Source organism: Trachemys scripta, chromosome 2 (assembly GCF_013100865.1).
Source record: "Trachemys scripta elegans isolate TJP31775 chromosome 2, CAS_Tse_1.0, whole genome shotgun sequence".
NCBI classification, from domain to species: domain Eukaryota; kingdom Metazoa; phylum Chordata; order Testudines; family Emydidae; genus Trachemys; species Trachemys scripta.
This window is the reverse complement of record NC_048299.1, coordinates 268,518,758-268,543,505: the sequence shown is the minus strand read 5'-3', so window position 1 is coordinate 268,543,505 and position 24,748 is coordinate 268,518,758. Positions and strand designations below refer to the sequence as shown.

Here is a 24,748-nt window from a genome sequence, read left to right as displayed (position 1 = left end):
TACTGCAATACAGAGAATACCTATCTCACGGGGATGTTGTGTCAGTAAATTGTTTTAAAAGTGCATTGAGATCCTGTGATGGAAAGGGGTATGGAAGTATATATTACATTACATTACATTATAGACACCAATATTGGTGTCAAAAGTGGATAAGGTATGTCATTCACTGACCTTTTCTATATCTGGCCCAAGTATTTAATGAATTGAGTAGAAATTAATTTTCCTGAGCTTCGATGCCAATTAACTGACACAGTTGTACATTAGCAGTTTGCGTATTTCCATTTGTTGTTCCTTAATTAGTCACAATGACAAAAGTTGCAGCTTTAATTAACGTGGTGTAATGTTCTAGTAATTTTAATTTAGAAGTAATATAGAAAGGTCTTTCTCCTATTAATGGAATACTGTGTGCAATGAGAGCTTGGCTTGTAATCAGCCTACCAGAGTACACATCAAGCATTTAATTAGATAGCACTAGCTGGAGCCATCGTTTGCCAGGGTAATGGATGATGATGATTTCTAGAGGGCCATCTGGTGGTGTAGTACTTAAGGCACAAGGGGCTCCCCTAATATTTATATTTAATTTAATGTGGTTTAGTCATCTGATACAACACACTGTAGTATTCAATCTATTTGTGTTTTGGTTTGGTGAGGAAAAGAAAATCCAGTGAAAACAAACACTAGTTTGCATGACTGCATGCATCTAAATTCTGATAGTTGATCAAATTACTTTCATAAGAAAAAAGGCAAAAAATGGGTGAAATCTAATGTAGAAAGTGGAAGTTTATGATTTTGTCATACTGTACTAGTTTTTTTAATTAAGCTGCTGTGAGGACAGACTGTAAACAATGTAACATATCCATTTAAAGACCATAATGAAAAGACACCTGTATTTACACTTTTAAAATGTTAAAATAAATCTATAGTTCAAACTCACAAAAGCAAAGATATTTAGGGTATGGTGCAGTTTCCATTGTATGTTGTCCTTGTTTTACTTTGGTATTGCAGAAGTCCCAGAAAAGTGAATAATCTTACTGGATGTACTGTTATGAAGTCTGATAATGCTGAACAACAGCCTTAAGGGAGATTATTATTTTTTTTTATTAACAAAACATGGACCCAGCTTTGGGAACATTTACAATATTAAGAGCATGACAGTATTTTAAAAAATGGTCAAACATCTACTTGACAGAGAACTCAACCACTCATAACATAAAAGCACTTCACCCCACTAAGGCCTTGCTTCGTACTTTGAGGGCCAAGAAACTGGAGCTGTATCAGGAAAAAGGGGAAACAACATTCAGAGACAAAGGTTGCTATGGCTCCAGTCCTGCAAGATGTGGGGTTGAGCATCCAAATTAATCTTATCTGCTGGGATTATACATAATGAGGAGGTGTTCAGATACCTTGTTGATGAGTTCATAAAAAAAACAAGTCTCTAAAAGACTGATCATGCTTTGAAGAGACGGAAGATATGATCTAATAGCCTTTCCCTCTCCCTAAATATTGTGATTCACATAGAAAGCTTTATATTAGAGATGGGCCTAAATCAAAACTCAGAATATGGATATCCCCAAAGGAATTTTGGGTGTGGATCTAGATGTAATCTTTTGGCTCATGCCTATCTTTGCTTTTTAGATTTAAAATCACGGCACGAATTCCATCTAGAAACAAATTGCTAGTCAGTACAATCTACAAAGTATAATTGTATAAGTGGAACCAATGCATTCTGCACTTTTCTTTTAAGTCCCTAGTAATTTTTTTGGCCCAGCAGTGGGATGTGAAGGTCAGGATCAGTGTAGTCCTCTTCGGTGGAGAGATTCATCTCTCACACCGAGTGCTCACCGTCCTTCAAAGGGTTTCCAGTTGTGCAGCAAACAAAAAACACAGGTCCTTGCCCAATAAATAGTTTGTTTACATTCTACCCTGGGGCTCACATGCCCCTCACAGATACACAAACTGGGTGAGGAGCAGATCCACTCAAAATTGTACCATACACATTGAAGTGGTTCAGCTAGTCTGATTATATTTAAAATAATAAGTGTTCAATACACAGAGAAAGCAAAATCTTATGAGGTATTGCTGCTTAGGTTGACAGAAAAAGGCGCAAACTTGAGTAGTCCCGTATGGGTTTCTTGTATCCCAAAAATGTAATGGTAGTAAGAGGGTACTCTCTGGGATAATTGAAGTGAAGTGAAATTATACCAAAAAAATCTTCTTTTGTTTTTGTTTTTTTTCCTCAGGTGGCATTAAATGTCCAGTTTGCAGTTTTGTGTATGGTACAAAATGGGAGTTCAACAGACATCTTAAGAACAAGCATGGCCTGAAATTAGTGGAGCATGACGGGGAAGCAAAGTGGGAGGTAAAAACAAAATTGCTACATCTTTGCCCAAAAATTTCAAAAATCTCTAAAGATATAGAATGTGTGTGAAAAGTGTATTATGGACTTCCTTACATGGTGGAAAGTTGTCTTCTCTCAATGATCTCTGGCTTTAATGCATACAGTTAATGCATACAGTGCAATTCTGCACTAAAAAATTAAAAATTCTAAACACAATAATTTCTGCATATTTTATTTGTCAAAATAACACTATATTATCATGCCAGTTTGTTATTTTGCTAATTTATTTCAAAATACCTGTCAGCCAGTATGTCTGTAACAATACAGACACACACAAAATTTCCCCTGGGAGTAGAGAGTTAAAGAAACCCCTACAACAACCCACTTCCTGTTTCTTTGCCCCCTCCCTACCAGAGCCCAGTTGCAGGTCCCCCCCCCTCGCCCAGACACCTACGCCCCTCCCCCTCCAGAACCCAGCCGTGGGCCCCCCAGCCCAAACACCTGCACCCCTTCTTTCCCTCCCCCCAAAGCTCAGGACCCAAAAGGAGAAACATCCTGATGCTGGGTCCTGGGCTTGTGTGGAGTTTCCTGCACGCCGCCTCCTTCCTTCAGGGCATGTTGAGAACTGCAGTTCCCAGGAACCCTCCAATTCCCTCTCCCTCCCCTGGCAGTGTCTTCTATTTGCCAGCTGGGCTCTGCTGAGTACAGCAACCCCTACTGGCAGCCAGCAGCTCTGCAGACCATTTCGGGGGGCGGAAGGAAATTCTGCATGCACATTAATTTCTGATCAAATTCTGCATGCACAACAGTGCAGAAGTCCCCCAGGAGTAATACAGTGCTAAGGTTAACTACTGTAACGTCTAGCAGGATTAACAAGATAACAATTCATGGTTCTTCAAATACTGTCCGTATGGGTGCTCCAGTTCAGGTGCGCCTGTACTCTGCATCTTTGATCAGAGATTTTTGGTGCCTGTGCCCGTTTAGTCCACACACGCAAGCTCACACCCTCATGCCCTGTACCAAAGGTGTAAAAGGCCATAGACGAACAGCCCTCAGTCCCTTGTCAACGTCCTTTGGCCTGAGATGGAGTCTCCTGTGTGCCTGTTCTCTTTAGTACTGTATTTAGCAGTTAGTTAGTATGTAGTTAGTTCTTTGATAGTGTTTATAGTTGTTGAAACAGTTGTTCCCTTTTTCTTTTTCCTTTAAAAAATTATTGATAGACATAGATTGATTTAAAATGTTCTCCTATTAAGGGGTCATTTTTTATTATTTTGCTTGGAGATGCTGGGCTCTTGGGATTTAAAAGATGACTATCCTGATAAGTGATGGGCATTTTCAGTGCCTCCACTCTTTGGGAGACACTCATGTTCCCAGTGAGTGCAGGATCTGCACTTCTTTCAAAGGTAGATCCCGAAAAAATGGGGAGATCAAGTTTTAACTCCTGATTATGAAGCAAGCCTTAAGACCAGCTTCAGATCCAGGGGCAGAGGACCCTCCCCCCATACATAGACCTCCCAGTATGGCTAGTGCCCTGTCCACCCCAAGATCTTGGTCATTGGAGGCCACTTGAGATCTAGGCTGTACTGGTTACATCTACAGCACTGAAGACCTCAGCAAAGGTAGCATCGACATCTGCCTGTATGCAGAAAGAGGTAAAGACAAAACCTCTGAGAAAGTCTGGGTCACCGATGCACAAGAAGGATATGGAAACCTCGGTCCCAAAGGGAATTCCGTGCAGGCTTTGAGTGCTTTCTGTGCTGCAAGGGCAGTGAAGACAGATTCCAGGAGTCAGTCGTCAAACTTGGTACTGAGCTCAGGTACCCATACCCAGAGCTGCAGAGCCAGTTCCAGGAGGATTCTATGCTTGTCCCCAAATAACAAGCGATACTGATAACCTGGAAGTCTATGATACCAAAGACTGTTCAACTGTCTATGTTACTGTAATCGGAGTTGATTCTTTCCAATACCAAGCACTGGGTGCCAGCTACCTTGGTACCAAAGCCATCCTTTACAGGTTCTCGCTCGACCCATTCTTTGATGCCATTGGTACCTCAAGAATTTTGATACTTTAAGGACTTTCTTTCAGAGTGGTAGCTGTGTTAGTCTGTATCAGCAAAAAAAAAAACAATGAGGAGTCTTGTGGCACCTTAGAGACTAACATATATTTGGTCATAAGCTTTCATGGGCTTCATCAGATGCATGGAGCGGAACATACTTTAGGGAGGTATAAATACACAGTATATGAAAAGATGGGAGTTGCCTTACCAAGTTGGGGGGGGGGGGTCAGTGCTAATGGGCCAATTCAATTAAGGTATTTGAGCTGAAGTCTCGTCTGTTAACTGGTACCGGTGGTTTATCCACACCGAGACTTACTCAGTTGCCACCCCCATTAGCTAAAGTACCATACTCACTGTTGTCTACCATACAAGTTGAACAGTTATTCTCTCTTCCTCCCCCGCTCCTCCCCCCCTCGGAGTATGTTGAGAAGGACTCCTCAGACTCTCAGATATTGGTACTTGGTTTCCCTGTCTACTCTAAAACACATAACTCTGTCTCTTACACTGATCAATTGGCAGAGAATAGACCTCAAACGACACCCACATGGCAAAAACACAGATGGATGCCTCCACCCATATCCTTGTTGGAACCCTTGGGCATTCTTTTGTCAACAATTTGCAACAATTCTTCACACCATCGGAAGGAGCAAAGAAGGGGTTATTCCCCTCCACCACCTCTGCCACCAGCTATGCTAGAGGAGGAGACCTTGGAGGTGCAAAAATCAAGAGCGGACAAGGTGTTGATGCCTCTTACAAATATTTCCTCTTCATTGCCTGATGAAGCTGTGATGCCTCCACTGCCGTCTATGGCAGATGACTTCAGGCAGTTCTAGGAACTGATTAAGTGAATTGCTGAAATGCTTCAGATTTCTTTAGAAGAAGTTCACGTATCCCACCATAAACGCCTGAATATTTTACATAGTTTAGCATCCCCGAGGATTGCCATTCTGGTCAGTGAAACTCTTATGGAACCCACTAAGTCTGTTTGGCAACCCCAGCTAACACACCACCTACCCACAGAAGGGGAGATAAAAAGTATCATGTCCATGCCGGGGAATCAGAATCTTAATTTTCTCACCTGGATCCAAACTCCTGTAGTGGAGGCTGTTAATGAACAAAGTAGACAACATATCTCAAGGTCCACCCTGTACAGAAAGGACCACAGGAGGCGTAATATTTTTGGCTGCAAATCTTACTCTTCAGCCACACTTCACTTTAGAACAGCAAACCATCAGGAGCTCATGGTCAAATTTGACTGTTTGAATGGCAACAAATTCTATCACTTTATTGATCATCTGCCAGAGGAACATCATGACCAATTTCAGGCCATTATTCAAGAGGGTCAGCTCCTGGCAAGATCATCACTCCAGGCCTCCTTGGATGCTGCTGACACTGCAGCATGTTCAATGCAGTGTTCATGAGAAGAGCTCTTAGCTCCAGCTGTTCGGCTTCCCAAGTGAGGAGCAGAGCACCACTGAGGACCTTGCCTTTGACAGTCACATGCTCTTCGCAGATTTGACAGGTACATCTCTCCACATTCTAGAGTACTTGAGCTATGTTAAGATCCTTGGGAATTTATACTGCTGTAAATAAAAGGAGATTTAGCTGATCTCAGACAGCACAAAGAGCATGCCCAACCCCGTATTCAACTTATTGTGGAACATCTGAGCCCGAGCCAAGAGACCAAAATACTCTAAAAAGAAACCTCCCTCAGCTACAGCTACCTCTTCTCAGCCATCCACAACCTCCAAGTGACTGTTTTGATGGCTTGGTCGAGAGACTCAACCACCCGATTGACTAAGATTTACAGCTGCAACATCAGACCCCCACCTCCTTTCGGATATCACCGCTCCCATTTTCAAGCTGCATGGGAGAATATTACATGGGACAAATGGGGTTTGGAAGCCTTAACATTTGGCTGCACCATCCATTTCAGTTCTGTTCCCTCCTACCCATTCTCCCTCCCCTTCCCTATTCAGGTACCCATCTCATGATCAATTGCTGACATGAGGTTGCCTCACTTGTGTGTGTAGGGGCAATAGAACCAGTTCTTGTGCAGCACAGGGGAAGGGCATTCTATTCAATGTACTTCCTGATCCCAAGTGGAATGGAGGTTGGAGGCCAATTTTAGATCTCCGATATCTAAACAGATATGTGGAACGGCACAATTCAGATTTGAGCATTGCCCTGCTAAACCCAGGGTTGTGAGCTCAATCCTTGAGGGGACCATTTAGGGACCTGGGGCAAAATCAGTACTTGGTCTTGCTAGTGAAGGCAGGGGGCTGGACTTGATGACCTTTCAGGATCCCTTCCAGTTCTATGAGATAGGTATATCTCCATATATAGGTTGGTGATCCTTTCAGCAACAATTCCCTTGTTAGATTCAGGAGATTGGTTTGTGATTCTCGACCTACAAGATGCATATTTTCATGTGGCTATTCACCCTTCACACGAGGTTTCTTTTATTTTCTAATCAACAATGATATCTACCAATACCAGGTGCTTCCTTTCAGCCTATCTTCTGCCACCTGTGTATTCTCGAATGTTCTGGCAGTAGTTGCCATCCACCTACGTTGTCTGGACATAAATGTTTTACCCTATCTGGACGATTGGTTGATTGGAGCAGATCTTATCAGAAAGTGGTGGTGGCCATAAATGTGACACATTTTCTCCAGAAGACATCCCTCTAAGAAATGACATTGAGTCTCAGGAAGAGCACACTTTTTCATCATAACTATTCCCTATGCAGGGCCCCCTGAGGGATGCAGTACAGCAGAAAATATCATTTCTGCTCCTGCTTCCAAAATCAGATCATCTTCCCCTCACAGACCACCTCAGGAAGAGAAAATGGTCCACTGGGACATCGAACAGGATAACATGCAAGAACCAGATTGCCATTAGAAGAGACTGGACATATCTTCATTTTCCCTGGAGAATCCATTGCTCCAGTGGTCCCAACCCAGGCAGACAATTAGCACATCTTCCAGGAGTTTGCTGGAATGAACAGTTGACACACTGGAAATTCAAGTACATGAGGAGTCACAGAACCAATTGGTCATCCTGCACTCCTTGGTCCAGAGAGGAGTTAAACTTCTTGATAATGGAGGGACAACTAGCAGACCACTCTTCTCTGCAGGCTTCCCTCAATGTCTCAGACACAGCAGTGTGTTGTATAGCAGCTGCAGTTACAATGTGCAGGGCTTCATGGTTGCAGTCTTCGGGAATATGGAAGGAGGTTCAAATGACCACGGGGGGACCTTCCCTTCAAAGGCTGTGACCTGTTTCATATACAGACTCTCAAATCCGTGCACACTTTGAAGGACTTAAAGGTCACTTTGCAATCCCTAGAGAGGTATATCCAAACTCTATGGAGGGAATACTACAAGCTTCACCTATCAGAGGCAACCGTCCCCTAATATTATGGATAACAAAGATCTTTAGAGCCTCTGAGGAAAAGAGAGGTTGCAAAGGAGAAGACCCTTCTGCCACGCATTCTGCACTACGTCATGCCAGAAAATTTGACAGGACGGTTGAGAATCTGCATGGAATGATCTTTTATTTTCAGGAGGCCTGAAACCAGATTATCTCAAATAAGTAGGTCGTGGAAATTGTGGATAAGAGGTAGTCTGTCCAGTTCCAGTCTCTCCCTCTCTAACACGTCCCTCTCTCATTTTCTTCAGAGACCCCCTTGATAAGACACTGTTAAAGGAGGAGGAAGCCTTTATGCAATTCAGAGCAGTGGAAGGAGTCCCTGTAGAATTCCAGGGTGTGGAGGGTTATTCAGATTATTTCCTAATTCCAAAGAAGAAAGGGGGCTGGTATCCCATCCTGGATCTCCAATGACTCAACCAATTCATATATTGCTTCAAGTTCAGGATGGTGACCTTCGCTTCTATAGTTCCTACCCTAGATCCTCAATATTAGTTCACACTCAATTTACAGGACACCTGTTTCCATATAGCAATTCACCCGGCCCATAAGAAATACCTTAGATTGGCTGGTTGCTAGTCCCAATACAGCATGATTTCTTTTGATCTCTCCACTGCTCCCAGAGTATTCATCAAGTGCCTAGCATTCATGATGGCTCACTTAGGGAGGCAGGAAGTATATGTCTACTGTGACAAAGTTCCTCCTCTATCTTGGTGGGTCCTGCGCTTATTGGTGGATTTTCTTGCCTCAGAGATTCACCATGTGGGTTGGGGAACAGCCCAGAGACCTTCCCCTCTGGAAGAACCCACAGTCTAGGTCAATTGGGAGGTTTGGGGGGAACCCGGGCCCGCCCTCTACTCCGGGTTCCAGCCCAGGGCCCTGTGGACTGCAGCTGTCTATAGTGCCTCCAGTAACAGCTGCATGACAGCTACAACTCCCTGGGCTACTGCCCCATGGCCTCCTCCAAACACCTTCCTTATTCTCACCACAGGACCTTCCTCCTGGTGTCTGATAATGCTTGTGCTCCTCAGTCCCCCAGCAGCACACCCTCTCACTCTCAGCTCCTTGCGCCTCTTGCTCCCAGCTCCTCACACTCGCACCACAAACTGAAGTGAGCTCCTTTTAAAACCCAGGTGCCCTGATTAGCCTGCCTTAATTGAGTCTAGCAACTTCTTCTTAATTGGCTCCAGGTGTCCTAATTAGCCTGCCTGTCTTAACTGGTTCTAGCAGGTTCCTGATTACTCTAGTGCAGCCCCTGCTCTGGTCACTCAGGGAACAGAAAACTACTCATCCAGTGACCAGTATATTTGCCCTCTACCAGACTCCTGTACCCCACTGGTCTGGGTCTGTCACACTACCTATACTTTAACGATTGGTTAATTCAAGTATCAGAGGGGTAGCCGTGTTAGTCTGTATCCACAAAAACAACAAGGAGTCCAGAGGCACCTTAAAGACTAACAGATTTATTTGGGCATAAACTTTCGTGGGTAAAAAACCCACTTCTTCAGATGCATCAGATGCACCCACAAAAGCTGATGCCCAAATAAATCTGTTAGTCTTTAAGGTGCCACCCGACTCCTCATTGTTTTTGTGGTTAATTCAAGGACAGTCTCCTCAGCAAGTGAGCAATTCATCAAAGGTAGCCTTCGTGCTCTTCACTGCTTTGGGTCTTCATAGATAAGAGCCCATTCTAACACACTGTAAGCAGCTTCTATAATGGGGGTCGGGATCTCTCAAGGGGTTGCGAAATTATTAATGGGGGGTTGTGAGCGGTCAGCCTCCACTCCAAACCCCGCTTTGCCTCCAGCATTTATAATGGTGTTAAATTAAAAAATTTATAAGAGGGGTCGCACTCAGAGGCTTGCTGTGTGAAAGTGGTCACCAGTACAATAGTTTGAGAACCACTGAGCTACCTGGAGTTCAGTTCACACCTTCACTCGACACGACTCCCTGACAGAGGACTCCAGGTCAAATGTCTGATTTGCTGCATTGTCCTCCAGTCCTTGTGTCAGCAGATTCTGAATACCACCTCCATGAAAAGATTATTGCTTGCAAGTGAACAGAAATGGGATCTATGTGGACCGTCACTTGAAGAAGAGTGGTTTCTTACTCTGCAGTAACTGTGGTTCTTCAAGATGTGTTATCCACTTGTATTCTACAACCCACCCTCTTGCCCTGCTACTGCAGAATGCTGTATCACTTGGATTCTGCTTTAGGGAAGAAACTGAAGGGTTGTTGTAGCTGACCCAACGGCTGTGTCCTTGGTTATTGGGAGCAAGTGTGGTCCCAACAAACACTGCTTTTCAAAATAATCTGATCTCATGTGCACGGGGCACATGCAAACCAGAAGTTGGAATACTTGTGGATAACATAACTCTTTTTGCAGGGTAAGTAGCCAATCATCTTGACACAAAGGGTCATTTTCTGGCTTCAAAGGAATTTGTCCAGATTTATATTGGCAGTGTAGCTAAAAGGAGAATTTGGCCCACAATATCTTCCTTAGAGTCTAACAAGTGTGTGATTAGGTTATTAATTATAAATTACGTGCACAATAAAAATAAAGTCAAATTAACATGGCATTTTGTAAATGAACGTGATGCAACTATCTGGAAGTCTAATAGAAGTATAAATAAGCTTATGGGGTGAAATTATTGCTTCCATTGAAATCAGTGGCAAAATTTCCATGGACTTCAATGTGGTCAGGATTTCTCATGTTCTTCCATAAAGTATGTTGTTATAAATCTGTCATCCAGTTTTTACCTATTTAAATTTGGGGCACCCAAGTGCCCTCTGTAATTCTCAAGAGTTAAAATGAGATCATTGACCTGTTTTTTAGCTAACAACTGAAATTTCTGAGGAATCATCCACTCAGTATCTGCACATCACAGAGGCTGAAGACGTTCAAGGAACTCAAGCTGCTGTAGCTGCATTACAAGACCTAAGATATACCTCAGAGAATGGTAAGGGATATTTTTAGTTTGAAAGGGTAGAGTAGATCTTTTTCATCAGAGTTCCCAACTCTTGTGAATACAGTGGGAAACTTGAAAAGGAAATATTTATTCTTCTGTATTGATTTTACCAAGGTATTTTCTATATGGTAGTGAGGTACTAATATTGTAGTGTGGTAAACATTTCTTTGTAAGGTCATCCGTAATACTTTTTAAAAGGACAGTGTCAAGTGTTTGGGCCCACAGTGTGGTCTACCACAGGGGTTCTCAACCCTTTTCTTTCTGAGCTCCTTTCTCTCCCCCCTGCCCCCCCCCCGCCCCCAACATTCTATAAAAACTCCATGCCCACCTGTGCCACAACAACTGGTTTTCTGCATATAAAAGCCAGGGCCTGCGTTGGGGGGGGGAGACGCGAAACAGGGCAATTGTCTGGGGCCCCATGCCACAGGGGCCCCTGTGAAGCGAAGCTGCTCAGGCTTTGGCTTCAGCCCAGGTGGTGGGACTCAAAGCTTCGGGCTTCAGCTTTCTGACCTAGGCCCCAGCAAGTCTAATGCTGGCCGTGCTTGGTGGACCCCCTGAAACCTGCTCACGGACCCCCAGGGGGCCCTGGATCCCTTGTTAAGAACCACTGATCTACCATAAAGCGGTTAGAAACTGATTAGGCATGTCAAACCAAAAAATTTTTTTCTTCATTTTTCATTCATCTTACTGTTGATAACTAATTATAACTAATTACCACTGCACACCCAAATAATTACCAATGCACACACATCTGTATATACAGTGATCATCAATAAATCATCAGCATTTATTACACCACTGTTTTTGACCTTACTATGGTATTAGTGGAATTTTCTGTATGAATTATAGAAAATATCGTGGTGCAGACAAATAGCATGGCAGAATAAATGTTGAATGTTTAATTGCAATCCTCTAGATAACATTTTTGCCTTGTTGCAAGAGTCAACCAGCCAGCAGTTGAATAGCTAATCTACCATATTCTCAGTTAATTATGATGGTACACAAACAAGGAAGTAAGACCACCAGAGCTGTATTGGCTTGTGTTTGACAAGAAACAGGGGAGCACTAATTAATAGTTGCTAAATGGAAAGTGACAAAATCGGGAGGGAAAGAAGAAATTATTTTCAAGCTTCTCAGAGTACTAAAACAGCAGAACAGAGTATGTGAGTATGAGTTCGATGAAAAGATAAACAAGGGTCTCTGTGATGCTGCCTAACAGAGTACTGTATTTTCTGGCGTATAAGACTACTTTTTAACCCAGGAAAATCTTCTCAAAAGTCAGGGGTCGTCTTATACGCCGGGTGTCGTCTTATAGGGCGGGTGCTGAAACTTCCAAGCCGGACTGGAGAATCTGCGGTCGCCGCATATGGTGGGGGGAGCTCAAAAACGGCCGCGGCCGCATCCCCGCCCGATGACGAGGTGAGGGGGCGCCTCACCGGGAAGGTGTAAGTGGTAGGTACATACAGTACAGCACCAGTATCTGTACCTGTTCATACAGTATAGCACCAGTACATACAGTACAGTATACAAATGTCCAACAGTCAAAACCCCATCATGGCTCCACCAGCAAGAAGAAAGAAATATGAAGCCAGTTTCAAACTTAAAGTTGTAAACTTTGCCATGGAACATAATAACTGCGCTGCTGCAAGACAATATGGAGTAACAGAAAAGATGGTTCGGGACTGGAAAGCAAATGAAAAAGCATTAAAGAGTATGCCAAGGGGTAAGTGTGCATTAAGAAGAGGCACTCCACATTGGCCAGAACTCGAAAAACATGTAGCAGACATGGTGAATGAGCATCGCCAAAACGGTTATGTAGTGACACGAAATAAAATACATTTGTTTGCACTTCAGTGGGCCAAATCTAACCCAGATCACAGCAACAGATTTAAGGCCACTGTATCCTGGTGTACTAGATTCATGGGAAGGCATAATATGATACTGAGGCAAAAGATGAAAATTGCCCCAAAATTACCTGCAGATCTTGATAGCAAAGTAAATAGTTTCCATCGATACGTAATACAACAGCGCACTAAACATGGCTATGCGTTAAGTAGTATTGGAAATATGGATGAAACTCCAATGAATTTTGATATGGTTGGAAATAAAACTGTCCATCAAAAAGGTGAAAAAACAATTTTAATTAAAACAACAGGACATGAGAAGTCCAGTTTTACAGTGGTACTAGGATGCACAGCTGATGGCGCCAAACTGAGACCAATGATTATTTTTAGAAGAAAAACAATGCCGAAATTCAAGTTCCCTGTTGGTTGTTTTGTACATGTGAATGAAAAAGGCTGGATGGATGAAGAAGGGGTAAAGCTATGGCTTGATAATGTATGGAGCAGGCGACCAGGTGGACTTATTCAAAAATGTAGTCTACTGGTGTGGGATATGTTCAGGGCTCATTTAACTCCCAGCACCAAGCAAATGCTTGCAAGACTAAACACAGATGCGGCAGTTATTCCTGCAGGATTGACATCGTTGGTACAGCCACTGGATGTGTGCCTAAACAAGCCATTTAAAGATCGCATTCAAGAACGGTGGAATGAATGGATGGTTAGCGGCGAAAAGTCATTCACAAAAGGAGGAAACATGCGTGCTCCACAGTTGGATGTTTTGTGCAAGTTTGTCATAAAAGCCTGGAATGATATTGATGCAGAAACAGTAATCAAGTCTTTCAAGAAGTGTGGCATATCAAATTCATTAGATGGTATGGAGGACGACTACTTGTGGCAAGATGAAGAGGAAGCCGAAGCTGAGACCCCACCATCTGATACGGAATTCGATCCATACGATGACTGCCTTACAAATGTATCACAAGATGTCATTGATGTACTTATGATATCAGATGACGAACAGGAGGATTTTGAAGGCTTTTAAAGGGAAACTGTCACGCCAGCAAAACCTGTAAAAATACCGTAGCTTGCAGTTATGATGGGCGTTGCTAACTCGCCAGGGACTTGCCCGGCACTTGCTCTCTCTCTCTTGTTTGTTATCTTCCTCCTATCATCATCAGTTCCAGTTTGGTTGACAGCTTAGAAAACAAACAGCATGGCAGCTCCCATGGGTTTATTGTCTTATCCTTCCTTTCAGCTTTAGAGTGAATTAGGAAAAGTTTAATCCACTTGCACTGTTTTATGTTTACATGTTTGATGTCAAACAGCCTTATGTTTATAAGTGACAGTTTTCCTGCTAAGTACCTTCATGTCATAAGCATTTGAATTAAAATTACCATATTGAAATCAAATCTGATGTTTTTTTAATTTTTTTTTGGTGTGCGTTGGAAGAGGGGTAGTCTTATACGGCGAGTATATCCCAAACTCTATATTTTAACTGGAAAAGTTGGGGGTCGTCTTATACGCCCAGTCGTCTTATACGCCGGAAAATACGGTACTTATCACAGGATTCCATTTTTGCAATGGATCCATTGCTATCACTTAGTATAGTTCAGGGGTCGGCAACCTTTGGCACACAGCTCGCCAGGGTAAGCACCCTGGCGGGCCGGGCCGGTTTGGTTACCTGCTGCATCCGCAGGTTCGGCCGATGGCAGCTCCCACTGGCCGCGGTTGGCCACTCCAGGCCAATGGGGGCAGTGGGAAGCAGTGCGTTCCGAGGGATGTGCTGGCCGCCGCTTCCTGCCACCCTCATTGGCCTAGGACGGCAAACCGCGGCCAGCGGGGGCCGCAATCGGCCGAACCTGCAGACGTGGCAGGTAGACAAACCGGCCCGGCCCGCCAGGGTGCTTACCCTGGGGAGCTGTGTGCCAAAGGTTGCCGACCTCTGGTATAGTCATTCTTAAACTGTATATTGTTCACCATTGACCCTTGACCTGAACTTGGAGGGATGATAATTTTGGGTAACACATTGGTAGCAGAATGGAATTTTCAAGCATATTAAATGAGGATGTACTACTGACAATTATATATATATATATATATTTATGCATTTTTCCCCAGTGGGAATTGTGAATGAATCGGAGGAATCCTTTGCAATTCTTGCCCAGTCATGCATACATTTAAATTTAAAATAAGCACAACATGGGTTAAGTTTAAGCAGAAAGCTTTCAAAACATATTTTGTTAGTTTAGTGTTTCAAACTTTGTTCAAAATATTTGTTTGACATATTTCCTTTGGAAAAACTTGGAGAAGTAACATCTTGTCCAGAGGCAGAGTTATACAGTCACACACTAGAACAAATTAAAACATACGTTAAAACAAGCAGAAATAGTTTTCAGTTCCCTAAATAAAATAATGTTGACTCATACAAATAACAGCATGTCAACTTCTTCATATTTGAAAATAAGTTATATCGGCCATGTTCTCCCCTGAGAGGAGTTTGGGGTCAGGGACCCAGTTATGGCCCCCTTTTTTCTGTGAGATGATCTGCCCCTGCCCCAGCATGAGTTAAAGCAGCTTAGGGGCTGCTCTAACATATGCAGACTGAGTATCAACATAACATAGCTCTGCCAGCTTCTTTCCTTCCAGAGACATCTAAAACACGGATAGGTGGGCAGCAGGGATAGGAGTTCCTCACCACAAAAGGAATTTTTCACTGACTAGCTATGGCCATGTTCTGTCCCCTTCATGCTGCTGTAGGGTCATAATCTCAGTTCTGTATTTTCTGTAAACTGACTATTTCTCCGGCAGAGCCACACACACACACTGAGAAAATGAAGTGTGGCAAAAACTGCTATACAAATAGAATGATCAGGCATGATCTTTCTAAAGAGAATTCATTTTCCCCTTCAGCACATTACTGACAAGGGTGGTTGTTCTGGGTTGAGAGGAACTGCAGATGGTCAAACAGATGGTAATGGTAGACAAACAGTATACTAAATATCTGTCCTGATTATTATAACTTTAGTGTTCAGATTCTGTTAATGCTGAACCCTTAGCAAATACTCATTTGGAGTCATAAAGCTTTGTAGTTTACAGTTACTGCTGTAAGTTCTGTCTATTGATTGTTTAATCAATAAGTTCTTTTAGATCACTTTCAGATATGGATAAAAATGAACTATGCAAATGCCCATCCTGTTCCTGAGGACACTTATTTTGTGAATATTTTCTCCCATGGATCCACTGTTAAAATGTCATGTTATTGAGCTGTTGTTATATATAGCAAGAGTTCTACATGTGGGGGTGGAGGCCAGGGAGAGAAGAGCATTTTGATTCACAGAGCCTTAGAGCTGTCTTGGCTATAATTGTCTTGTGCCCATTATCTTTCTGATAAGGTGAAAGACTTGACTCCACCGCTGTAAACATCCTTCAGCAAATCATTGAGTTGGGGTCAGAGACCCATGATGCTGCTGCTGTTGCTTCTGTAGTTGCCATGGCACCTGGAACTGTTACAGTGGTAAAGCAGGTAAGAGCTCTTCTGTTTCTTAGAAAATATACATTTTATTCTCATTAATTTTTTTCATAAAATATGTATTTATTTCACAAAGGAACTTCTGTTTCTCTAAATGAGAGTTCAGTGAAGGCCAACTTTCAAATAAGAATTAAAGGATTGACTCATTCAGTATAATTCCATATTCTGCCGTAGGCGGGTGGAATTTTTTACTTGTGTGCATAAAGGTGGGATATTTGCGCATAATAGTTGTTTGATTACTTTCTCTGTGTGTGAGCTTCCAGCTTTTTTTCAACATAAGATGTCAAAAAACTTACTTTCAGGCTTTTTAGAACAAAACTGAAAGTAGTTTGTTAGTAAATTTATTCAGGGTGTCTTTATTTTGCATTAAGCTAAGGTAGCATTAGCTCTTAAACAGCTATTTTTTTTTCTGAAAAATGGCTGTAAAAGGAGCATATTTTGTATTCCCCCATGTAGTCAGCTCTACTGATATTTGTGATAAAAATAAGGTTTTGTTTTTTATTTGATTGATTGACTACTTTTCAGACTCTTAGTGCTACAGAACCAACACCACTCAGGGTTTGTCTTCACTGAACAGTTAACTCAAGTTGTAGCTCAGGCATTACCCCTAACTCGAGTCCTGTCCACACACAAAACCGCTTGACTTGAATGTGGTGGTAACTCAAGATGACTGGCCCCTCAGGGCCCTCACCAGCTGTTAACACAATCACTGTGCCGTAATCCAATCATTCTTTGTATCTGGAGAATTATTTCACAGTATGGCTGCTTTCTTCTGAGCTGAGCTAACTCATCAGGAGTTAACTTGAGTATAGAAATTCGAATTTCTGCTGTAGTGGACTTAGTCCCAGAGAAATGAGCTGGATTCTGATCTTCCTTGTGCATCATTAACATAATTGTTTACCAAGTTCCAATCAGATATAACTGTGCAATCCCCTGAAGACAGCAGGGTTGCATAGGTGTCACTAAGGGCATATTTGGCCTGAAAAAATTGGTTACTGGTGATAAATGGGAGGAAAAGAAGCCAAGCATGACTTTTAGAGCCCATGTGGAATTAGCAAGGTAGCTATGGTCAGTTTCCTTTTTTCATGTGTGTTGTCTGGTGGTATGGAAGTCTAGAATTCAGGTGCATGTAATCTGCTGCTACAGCTTCTTTATATGTATAACAGGGTACATGCGCTAAATATGTAATATACTTTACATTGCTGTCTATATCAAGAAGCCATTTGGAAAAAGGAGAAGTGGTTTCCCTAACCCCATTCCACTTCTTTTTCTTTCCATTAGAGGCATGGCAGCCCTCAGATGAGGACTAAACTTAATTTGGACTCAGCTCCCCTTGCCGCAAGCTCTTAATGACCAATACTATTGTTGAACTCAAACTCTAGTTGATTAGGGGATAGCAGAATTCCCTTTCTGGACTAATACACTGTGCAGGGTTGACATTAGTTTGAGAGGTAACTGCAGAAGCAAGGAGACAAAAACTAATTACCAGCCAAGTTTAGAATGCGGCTTGGTGTTTTAAAGAGCTTCATTTTTATTTTTTTACGGGTAGATGTAATCAAATCCACACTCTGCCAACATGCATTTGTTACCTGATCTCAGCAACTGCACATAAGTCCTTACTGTTAAAGTCTTTAATGACATACAACTACGATATTTGAGGGGCTTTCTGTTGCCCTACTTCTCATTTCAAAGACTTCAAATTAAAATTTGCGATTCTTTAAGAAGAGTTTATTAGATGGCCAATGAATGATTCTGCATTCAAGAAAGAGGACAATTTGGGCTAAAAACCTGTCCTAGTTTAATGGAGAAGTGAAGGCAATGATTAGAAATAAACAAATTATATATAACAAATAGAAGAAGAGAGAAAAAAATAGATAGTAATTGCTATAAATTACTCAGAAGTTACGAAGAGTAGAAAATTGATAAAGTAATTTATGACAAGGAAAATCTATAGCTGACAGGGCTAAGGACAACGAGGAGTTTTTTAAAGTATATTAGAAACAAAAGAAATCCTAGCAATAGTATAGGCCTGCTACTAGAGGAAGATGGTAAAATTATGGATGCAAAAATACATTAGTGTTCTATAAATATTTCTGTTCTGTACTTGGGGAAAAGATGAATGGTGTGTTTGAATCACTTGAGGATAATGGAGTACTTACCAGTCCATTAGTAACTAAGGAGGATGTTAAACAAAATCTACTAGTGATAGTGATAAATATTTTTAAAGCAGAAGGTCCAGATAACTTGCATCCAACAGTCCTGAAAGAGTTGGTCCTGAAAGAAATCTCTGGCCTGATGATATTAATTTTTAATTAATCTTGGAATATTGAGAAAATTCCAGAACATGGAAGAGTGATAATGTTGTGGCAATATTCAGATTGGCAAATGGGATGATTTGGGTAACTACAGACCAGAGACTGACATAGGGTCTTGGTGACTGCTATCTGGGCCTGTTGGGTGGAGTGGTCCTTGAGGAGCCAGACTTCCAAATATGGAAAGAGACCATGATGTCCCACTGACATAGGTCGGCTGCTGCTGCTGAGTGGACCTTCCTTAAGACCCTCAGGGCCATGGAGAGCCCAAAGGGAAGGACACATTATTGGTAATGATCCGAGTCTATGACAAAATGCAGAATGCATTTGTGGGAGGGATAAATAGTCACCTGAGAGTAGGTGTCTTGAAGGTCAAATGCGATGAACCAGTCCCCTGGATCCCGGGATAGGATTATGGCAGCTAGGGTCACCATCCTGAAGTGCTACGATAGGATGTAGGTGTTCAGGTTCCTGAGGTCTAATGTCAGCTTTCAACCACCGCCTGTTTTGGGAATCAGGGAATATAAACAAGGCAGGAAGCAGATGGAAACAATAGACACCACAATTGCTGCATCTCAAGCCTGCAGGTGGGTGAGAAGGAACTAGAGCAGTGGTGGGTCTGCACCACTTTGTATGCCTCACTTGGGAGCACGAGACTCTGCTTTGTGCAGGTGCAGACCCTGCTATTCTCCGATCAAGGGTGCGTGGGCGCGCACACACCTTGTGGTGGAGCACCCTTACGGACATATATTCAAAGGAGAAGAAGTTGTTTACTTGTACAGTAATTTGTGTTCTTTGAGATGTTTTGTCTCCATGGGTGCTCCACCTCCCATTGTCCTTCCCCTCTGCTGTAGAGTCTTCTGTGTTCCATGGCCAAAAAAGTACTGGAGCTGTGGCGGGTCTGCAACTCCTTATTTGCCCTCTGTGGGAAAACTCTACTGCCCACTCTGTTTCCTAACTGTGAGGGTGTTATTGATGAGACTCAGGTGCCCATAAGGAGCTCATGAGTACATACACCACATAATTAGCTCCTCTGTTGGCTGGCTCAGTAGAATAACTGCAGTTTGAAAAGGCTTGGTACTGAACTATCACCTAATCTGAGAATTGGGCTCTCCATCTCTAAGCTGAGTCACATTGGCAGGAAAATGCCCATATGCTTCTGTCCTGAGGATAATTAGGACATCAATCCCCAGGGCTGTCAAACTATTAAAATGAAATTTTGCATTCTTAATTTTTAAAATGGGATGTTCAATGAAGGTGTTTTTGTTTGGTTATTTTTTAATTTATTTTTGTCTGTTTGTTTTGAAGTTTGACGTAAAATGTAGGTTTCAGAGAAACACACACACATACACCAGCCTGGCTGCTGCTGGCTACAGTGCGGTGAAGTGCCTCCCCAGGCCTTGGGGAGCAGTGTGCTCCAGCACCCCCTGGGGAGCTCTTATCCCTGACCCTGCTGCACCCTTGGAGGCAGAGGTATGGGATCCTCGGAAGGCTGTGGGGAAATTTGGGGGCTGGCTCCCACTCACTGCCCTCACAGTACACGCTGCTCAGGCACCCCTGCACGTGAGCCCCAGGGAGGGTAGGGGAGGCCCAGGAGCAAGGGGACCAAGCATCTGCCCTGCAGGGATGGGGAGCGGCAGGGCTCCCGGCTCAGCATGGCTGAGGGAGGAATGACCCCCAACATCCTGGCAGCTGGGAGCTGCCTCCCGCCTGTCAGTTTTGCCCCCTGCTGCATGCAAGCTCCGCACAGCAGCAAGGAGAAGCAGGAGCTGCTGCTGCCATGAGAGGAGCAGGAAGAGGGAGCGTGCTCGGCCAGGCAGTAACGGCGCTTTCGGCCACTGCGCTGGCTCCCTGCAGCGCTGCTCCTCTGCCGCTGGGAACTGTAAGATGCATCCGGAGAACTTTTGGGACCCGAGTCAAGCTGGAAAGAAATCGGGCTTGGACCCTAGGTCCCTGCTTAACACAGCCCTGCAGGGTCCTAGGACCCTAGGTCCAACCCTAGGTGAGTACAATTGGTGCATTGACGCAAGGGGAGGTAGGCTTGAGCCAGGCCTCACGGTGCTCTGTAGACATAGCCCAAAGCGCACTCATTCTGCCTCCTGCTCCTCTACATACCAGCTCATCTCTCCTTCCCCATTCTTCCTAGCTTGGCTCCTCAAAGCACAGCTGATGGCTCGGGATGGCAGCCTGAGGAGATAGAAGTAACTGTAGGATCTGAGAAGTTCCTTTGGCTAATCTTGCCCAAACTCAGTTATTTATCTTGACTACTAGCACTGATTCTTAGTGTTTAATTTTTACATTTTCAAAGTATCCAAGATGTTATCGGCATGAGTATGTGTGTGAAGTTCAGAGTTTGTGGGGAATGTGGTTGTTTAGCCCGGGGAACCCAAAGAAGTGCAATGGAAATGGCAACATTTCAAAAAGAACACAAAAACGGCCACACTGGGCCAGACCAAAGATCCATCTTGCCCAGTATCCTGTCTTCTGACAGTGGCCAATGCCAGGTACCCCAGAGGAAACGAACAGAACAGGTAAACACCAAGTGATACATCCCCTGTCGTCCATTCCAGGCTTCTGGCAAACAGGCTAGGGACACCATCCCTGTCCATCCTGACCAATAACCATTGATGGACCTATCCTCCTTGAACTTGTCTAGTTCTTCTTTGAACCCTGTCATAGTCTTGGCCTTCACAACATCCTCTGGCTCATTTTAAAAGGATCATTTCAAAAATGTTTCCTCTGCACAAGTTAGTAAATGTTTTACTAAAAAATTAGGTAGAAATTTATTTGGCTCATGAAGATTTATTCTGCCAAATTTGGAGACTACATTCAATCTTTAAAGTGAAAAACAGGGATTTCAGTCCTGCTTTAAGTGCAAATTACAAAATAACCATAACAATGGAGTCACTGCCAACAGCCCCATAATCTATATCTATATATATATAAAATAGGAATGAAGTGGCTAAGAGTTATCTATAGCTAGGTCTCCATACTTTATATCCAGGTCGCTGTGTAAAAAGGAGGGATTGCCCCCATATGGCATCACATCATCATATCTTCTTGCAGTGTCAGGCCTCATGGCAAAGAGTCCTTGGCGCTATCCTTGCTGGCCAGCCCTAACTTGGCTACAGCACCTCTAGGGGGGGTGGGGAGAGGCAAAAAACAGTCTACAGCAATGATCCCCTGTGGTAACACCTAGTGGCAAGCACAGGGTAAGGATAGGGAAATCCCGCCCACCCTACTCCACCAGGTTCTGACCCAGGCCCCTGGGAAACTGGTAACCTCCTTATTAAGAAGAACAGGAGTACTTGTGGCACCTTAGAGACTAACAAATTTATTAGAGCATAAGCTTTCGTGGACTACAGCCCACTTCTTCGGATGCATATAGAATGGAACATATATTGAGGAGATATATATACACACATACAGAGAGCATAAACAGGTGGGAGTTGTCTTACCAACTCTGAGAGGCCAATTAATTAAGAGGAAAAAAAACTTTTGAAGTGATAATCAAGCTAGCCCAGTACAGACAGTTTGATAATAAGTGTGAGAGTACTTACAAGGGGAGATAGAGTCAATGTTTGTAATGGCTCAGCCATTCCCAGTCCTTATTCAAACCGGAGTTGATTGTGTCTAGTTTGCATATCAATTCTAGCTCTGCAGTCTCTCTTTGGAGTCTGTTTTTGAAGTTTTTCTGTTGTAAGATAGCCACCCGCAGGTCTGTCACTGAATGACCAGACAGGTTAAAGTGTTCTCCCACTGGTTTTTGAGTATTTTGATTCCTGATGTCAGATTTGTGTCCATTAATTCTTTTGCGTAGAGACTGTCCGGTTTGGCCAATATACATGGCAGAGGGGCATTGCTGGCACATGATGGCATATATCACATTGGTAGATGTGCAGGTGAACGAGCCCCTGATGGTATGGCTGATGTGATTAGGTCCTATGATGATGTCACTTGAATAGATATGTGGACAGAGTTGGCATCGGGGTTTGTTACAAGGATAGGTTCCTGGGTTAGTGGTTTTGTTCAGTGATGTGTGGTTGCTGGTGAGTATTTGCTTTAGGTTGGGGGGTTGTCTGTAAGCAAGGACAGGTCTGTCTCCCAAGATCTGTGAGAGTAAAGGATCATCTTTCAGGATAGGTTGTAGATCTCTGATGATGCGCTGGAGAGGTTTTAGTTGGGGGCTGAAGGTGACAGCTAGTGGTGTTCTGTTATTTTCTTTGTTGGGCCTGTCTTGTAGGAGGTGACTTCTGGGTACTCGTCTGGCTCTGTCAATCTGTTTTTTCACTTCAGCAGGTGGGTATTGTAGTTTTAAGAATGCTTGATAGAGATCTTGTAGGTGCTTGTCTCTATCCGAGGGATTGGAGCAAATGCGGTTATATCTTAGAGCTTGGCTGTAGACAATGGATCGTGTGGTGTGTCCTGGATGGAAGCTGGAGGCATGTAGGTAAGTGTAGCGGTCAGTAGGTTTCCGGTATAGGGTGGTATTGATGTGATATATTGATTATGCTCTAATAAATTTGTTAGTCTCTAAGGTGCCACAAGTACTCCTGTTCTTCTTTTTGCGGATACAGACTAACACGGCTGTTACTCTGAAACCTCCTTATTAAGGAGTCAAGTGTCAGTTCCCAATGCATTCCCTGGGTCACTTCCTATCCTTGAGCGCACTTCAGATCTGTCCTCCACAGGCAGCAGCTTGGTGTGTCTGTCTATCACTGTAGCTGGTGGACTTTCCATAGCATAGTCCGGGATACCCCCCTTGGCAGTCTGGAGAGCTGACTGTTCTTCAGCAGGAGCCTGCGGCACACATCCATCCTCTTCCTCGGCCAGCCAAAACTGAGCTGATGAGTTTCCTTTTATCTGTTCCCTCCACAGGGAGCATGGGCAGCCGGACAAGGGGGCAGGGCCTCTTGGGCCCAAAGTGATTGGTTAACCCCCACTTGACCAGTGCAGGGTTGAGAGACCCCATCACAAACAAAAATTAATTACAATTATTTTGTTTTAAGTAATGGGACCTTTTTTTCAGTGAAAGCGTGAGAAGGAGAATTAACATTGTCTTGAAATGCTTCCAATAAGAAACTGCAACTGTAAACCACAAAACTTTTAAAAAAATATTATTTCAATTACTCTTTCTCCCTCCAAGTATTAAATCAAATCAATTTCTTTCTCATCATCTTGAACACAAACATCTTATGCCTTGGACACTCCTACTTTCTTGCTATCTTAGTAAAGAAAGGCAGCTTGTATTAGAAAGGAATTCACTCCTTCACTTTTCAACCTGCAGCCCTTTGCCACTGAGTTTACAATCTTAAACAGCTTGACACAAATCAGTTCTTTTCCCTTCCCTTTTACACTTCCGTGTGATCTCTCGCTTTTCTTTTCTGCTAGCCCTGATGCCAAATTAGTATAAGCACTGATCCTGTATCAAATCCTAGAATCCTTTTGCTCCACCTTTCCTGCATCTTTTTCAATATTTCCATTGTCCTACAAACATAAAAGACCAATTGTGTCCTGAATTGAGGTCACATAGAGGAAGAATTGGCCCATGAAGATAAATGGACCTGAAACTGAGTCATAGTAAATTACCTCATTCTATCCATGGAAAGTACAAATACCAGTTTTTGATGCTTAAAGCAGCATTTATGTGCATTCTTCTGTAACAGGTTTATTCATTCTGACGTAATTTGTGTTGTAGATTCACAATCTTTTCTTAGACCTACCGTGAAGCCTACTTTTTTTTGTCTACCAGTTCAACTACCTGCTTGTCCACAAGTATACTCTTTATTCCCTGTATTCATGCAGATAATCTTTTACCAAATTCTGTATATTCAATGTAGTCATATTATCTGGCCTCTTGTTTGTCTCCCCACCGGAGGATTGCTTTTAAGATTATAATCCAATCCATTTTTCTGGATCTTTTCAAAACTTCAAACAGCATTAACATGTCTCTGCTGAGTCATCTGCTACTTGCCTTACCATGGAGAACAGAAAAGCCTTGGACAGCAATTCTTTTATAGCTGGCTTGAGCCTGATGCTTTGTCAACTTTTAATTACTTTGAATTCCTAACTCTTCTCCCTGTTGTGATTTTAAGACATGGTCATATTTCACTTTCCCACTGAACATTTTATTTCACTTTCTATCCTATGACCTTGAGTTTCTCATGTGGATTGTTGGACAAATAAATCACTCAGGGTATCAGCAGTATATCAGCATCATCTGTCACTAAGTTCCCACCTTGGTCCTTTAATGGCCTGACTGAGTCCTTGCTT

At 43.1% G+C, this 24,748-nt stretch overlaps 1 protein-coding gene across 1 annotated transcript in view; it reads left to right on the top strand.

Moving 5' to 3' along the window:
- The window catches only part of ZFAT (zinc finger and AT-hook domain containing), a 147,030-nt gene that overhangs the window by 106,206 nt on the left and 16,076 nt on the right, over nt 1-24,748 (top strand). The window contains exons 13-15 of the mRNA XM_034763661.1: nt 2,241-2,359; nt 10,661-10,784; nt 16,027-16,157. Coding sequence (XP_034619552.1) covers nt 2,241-2,359; nt 10,661-10,784; nt 16,027-16,157 — 374 coding nt within the window. The remainder of the gene's footprint in view (nt 1-2,240; nt 2,360-10,660; nt 10,785-16,026; nt 16,158-24,748) is intronic.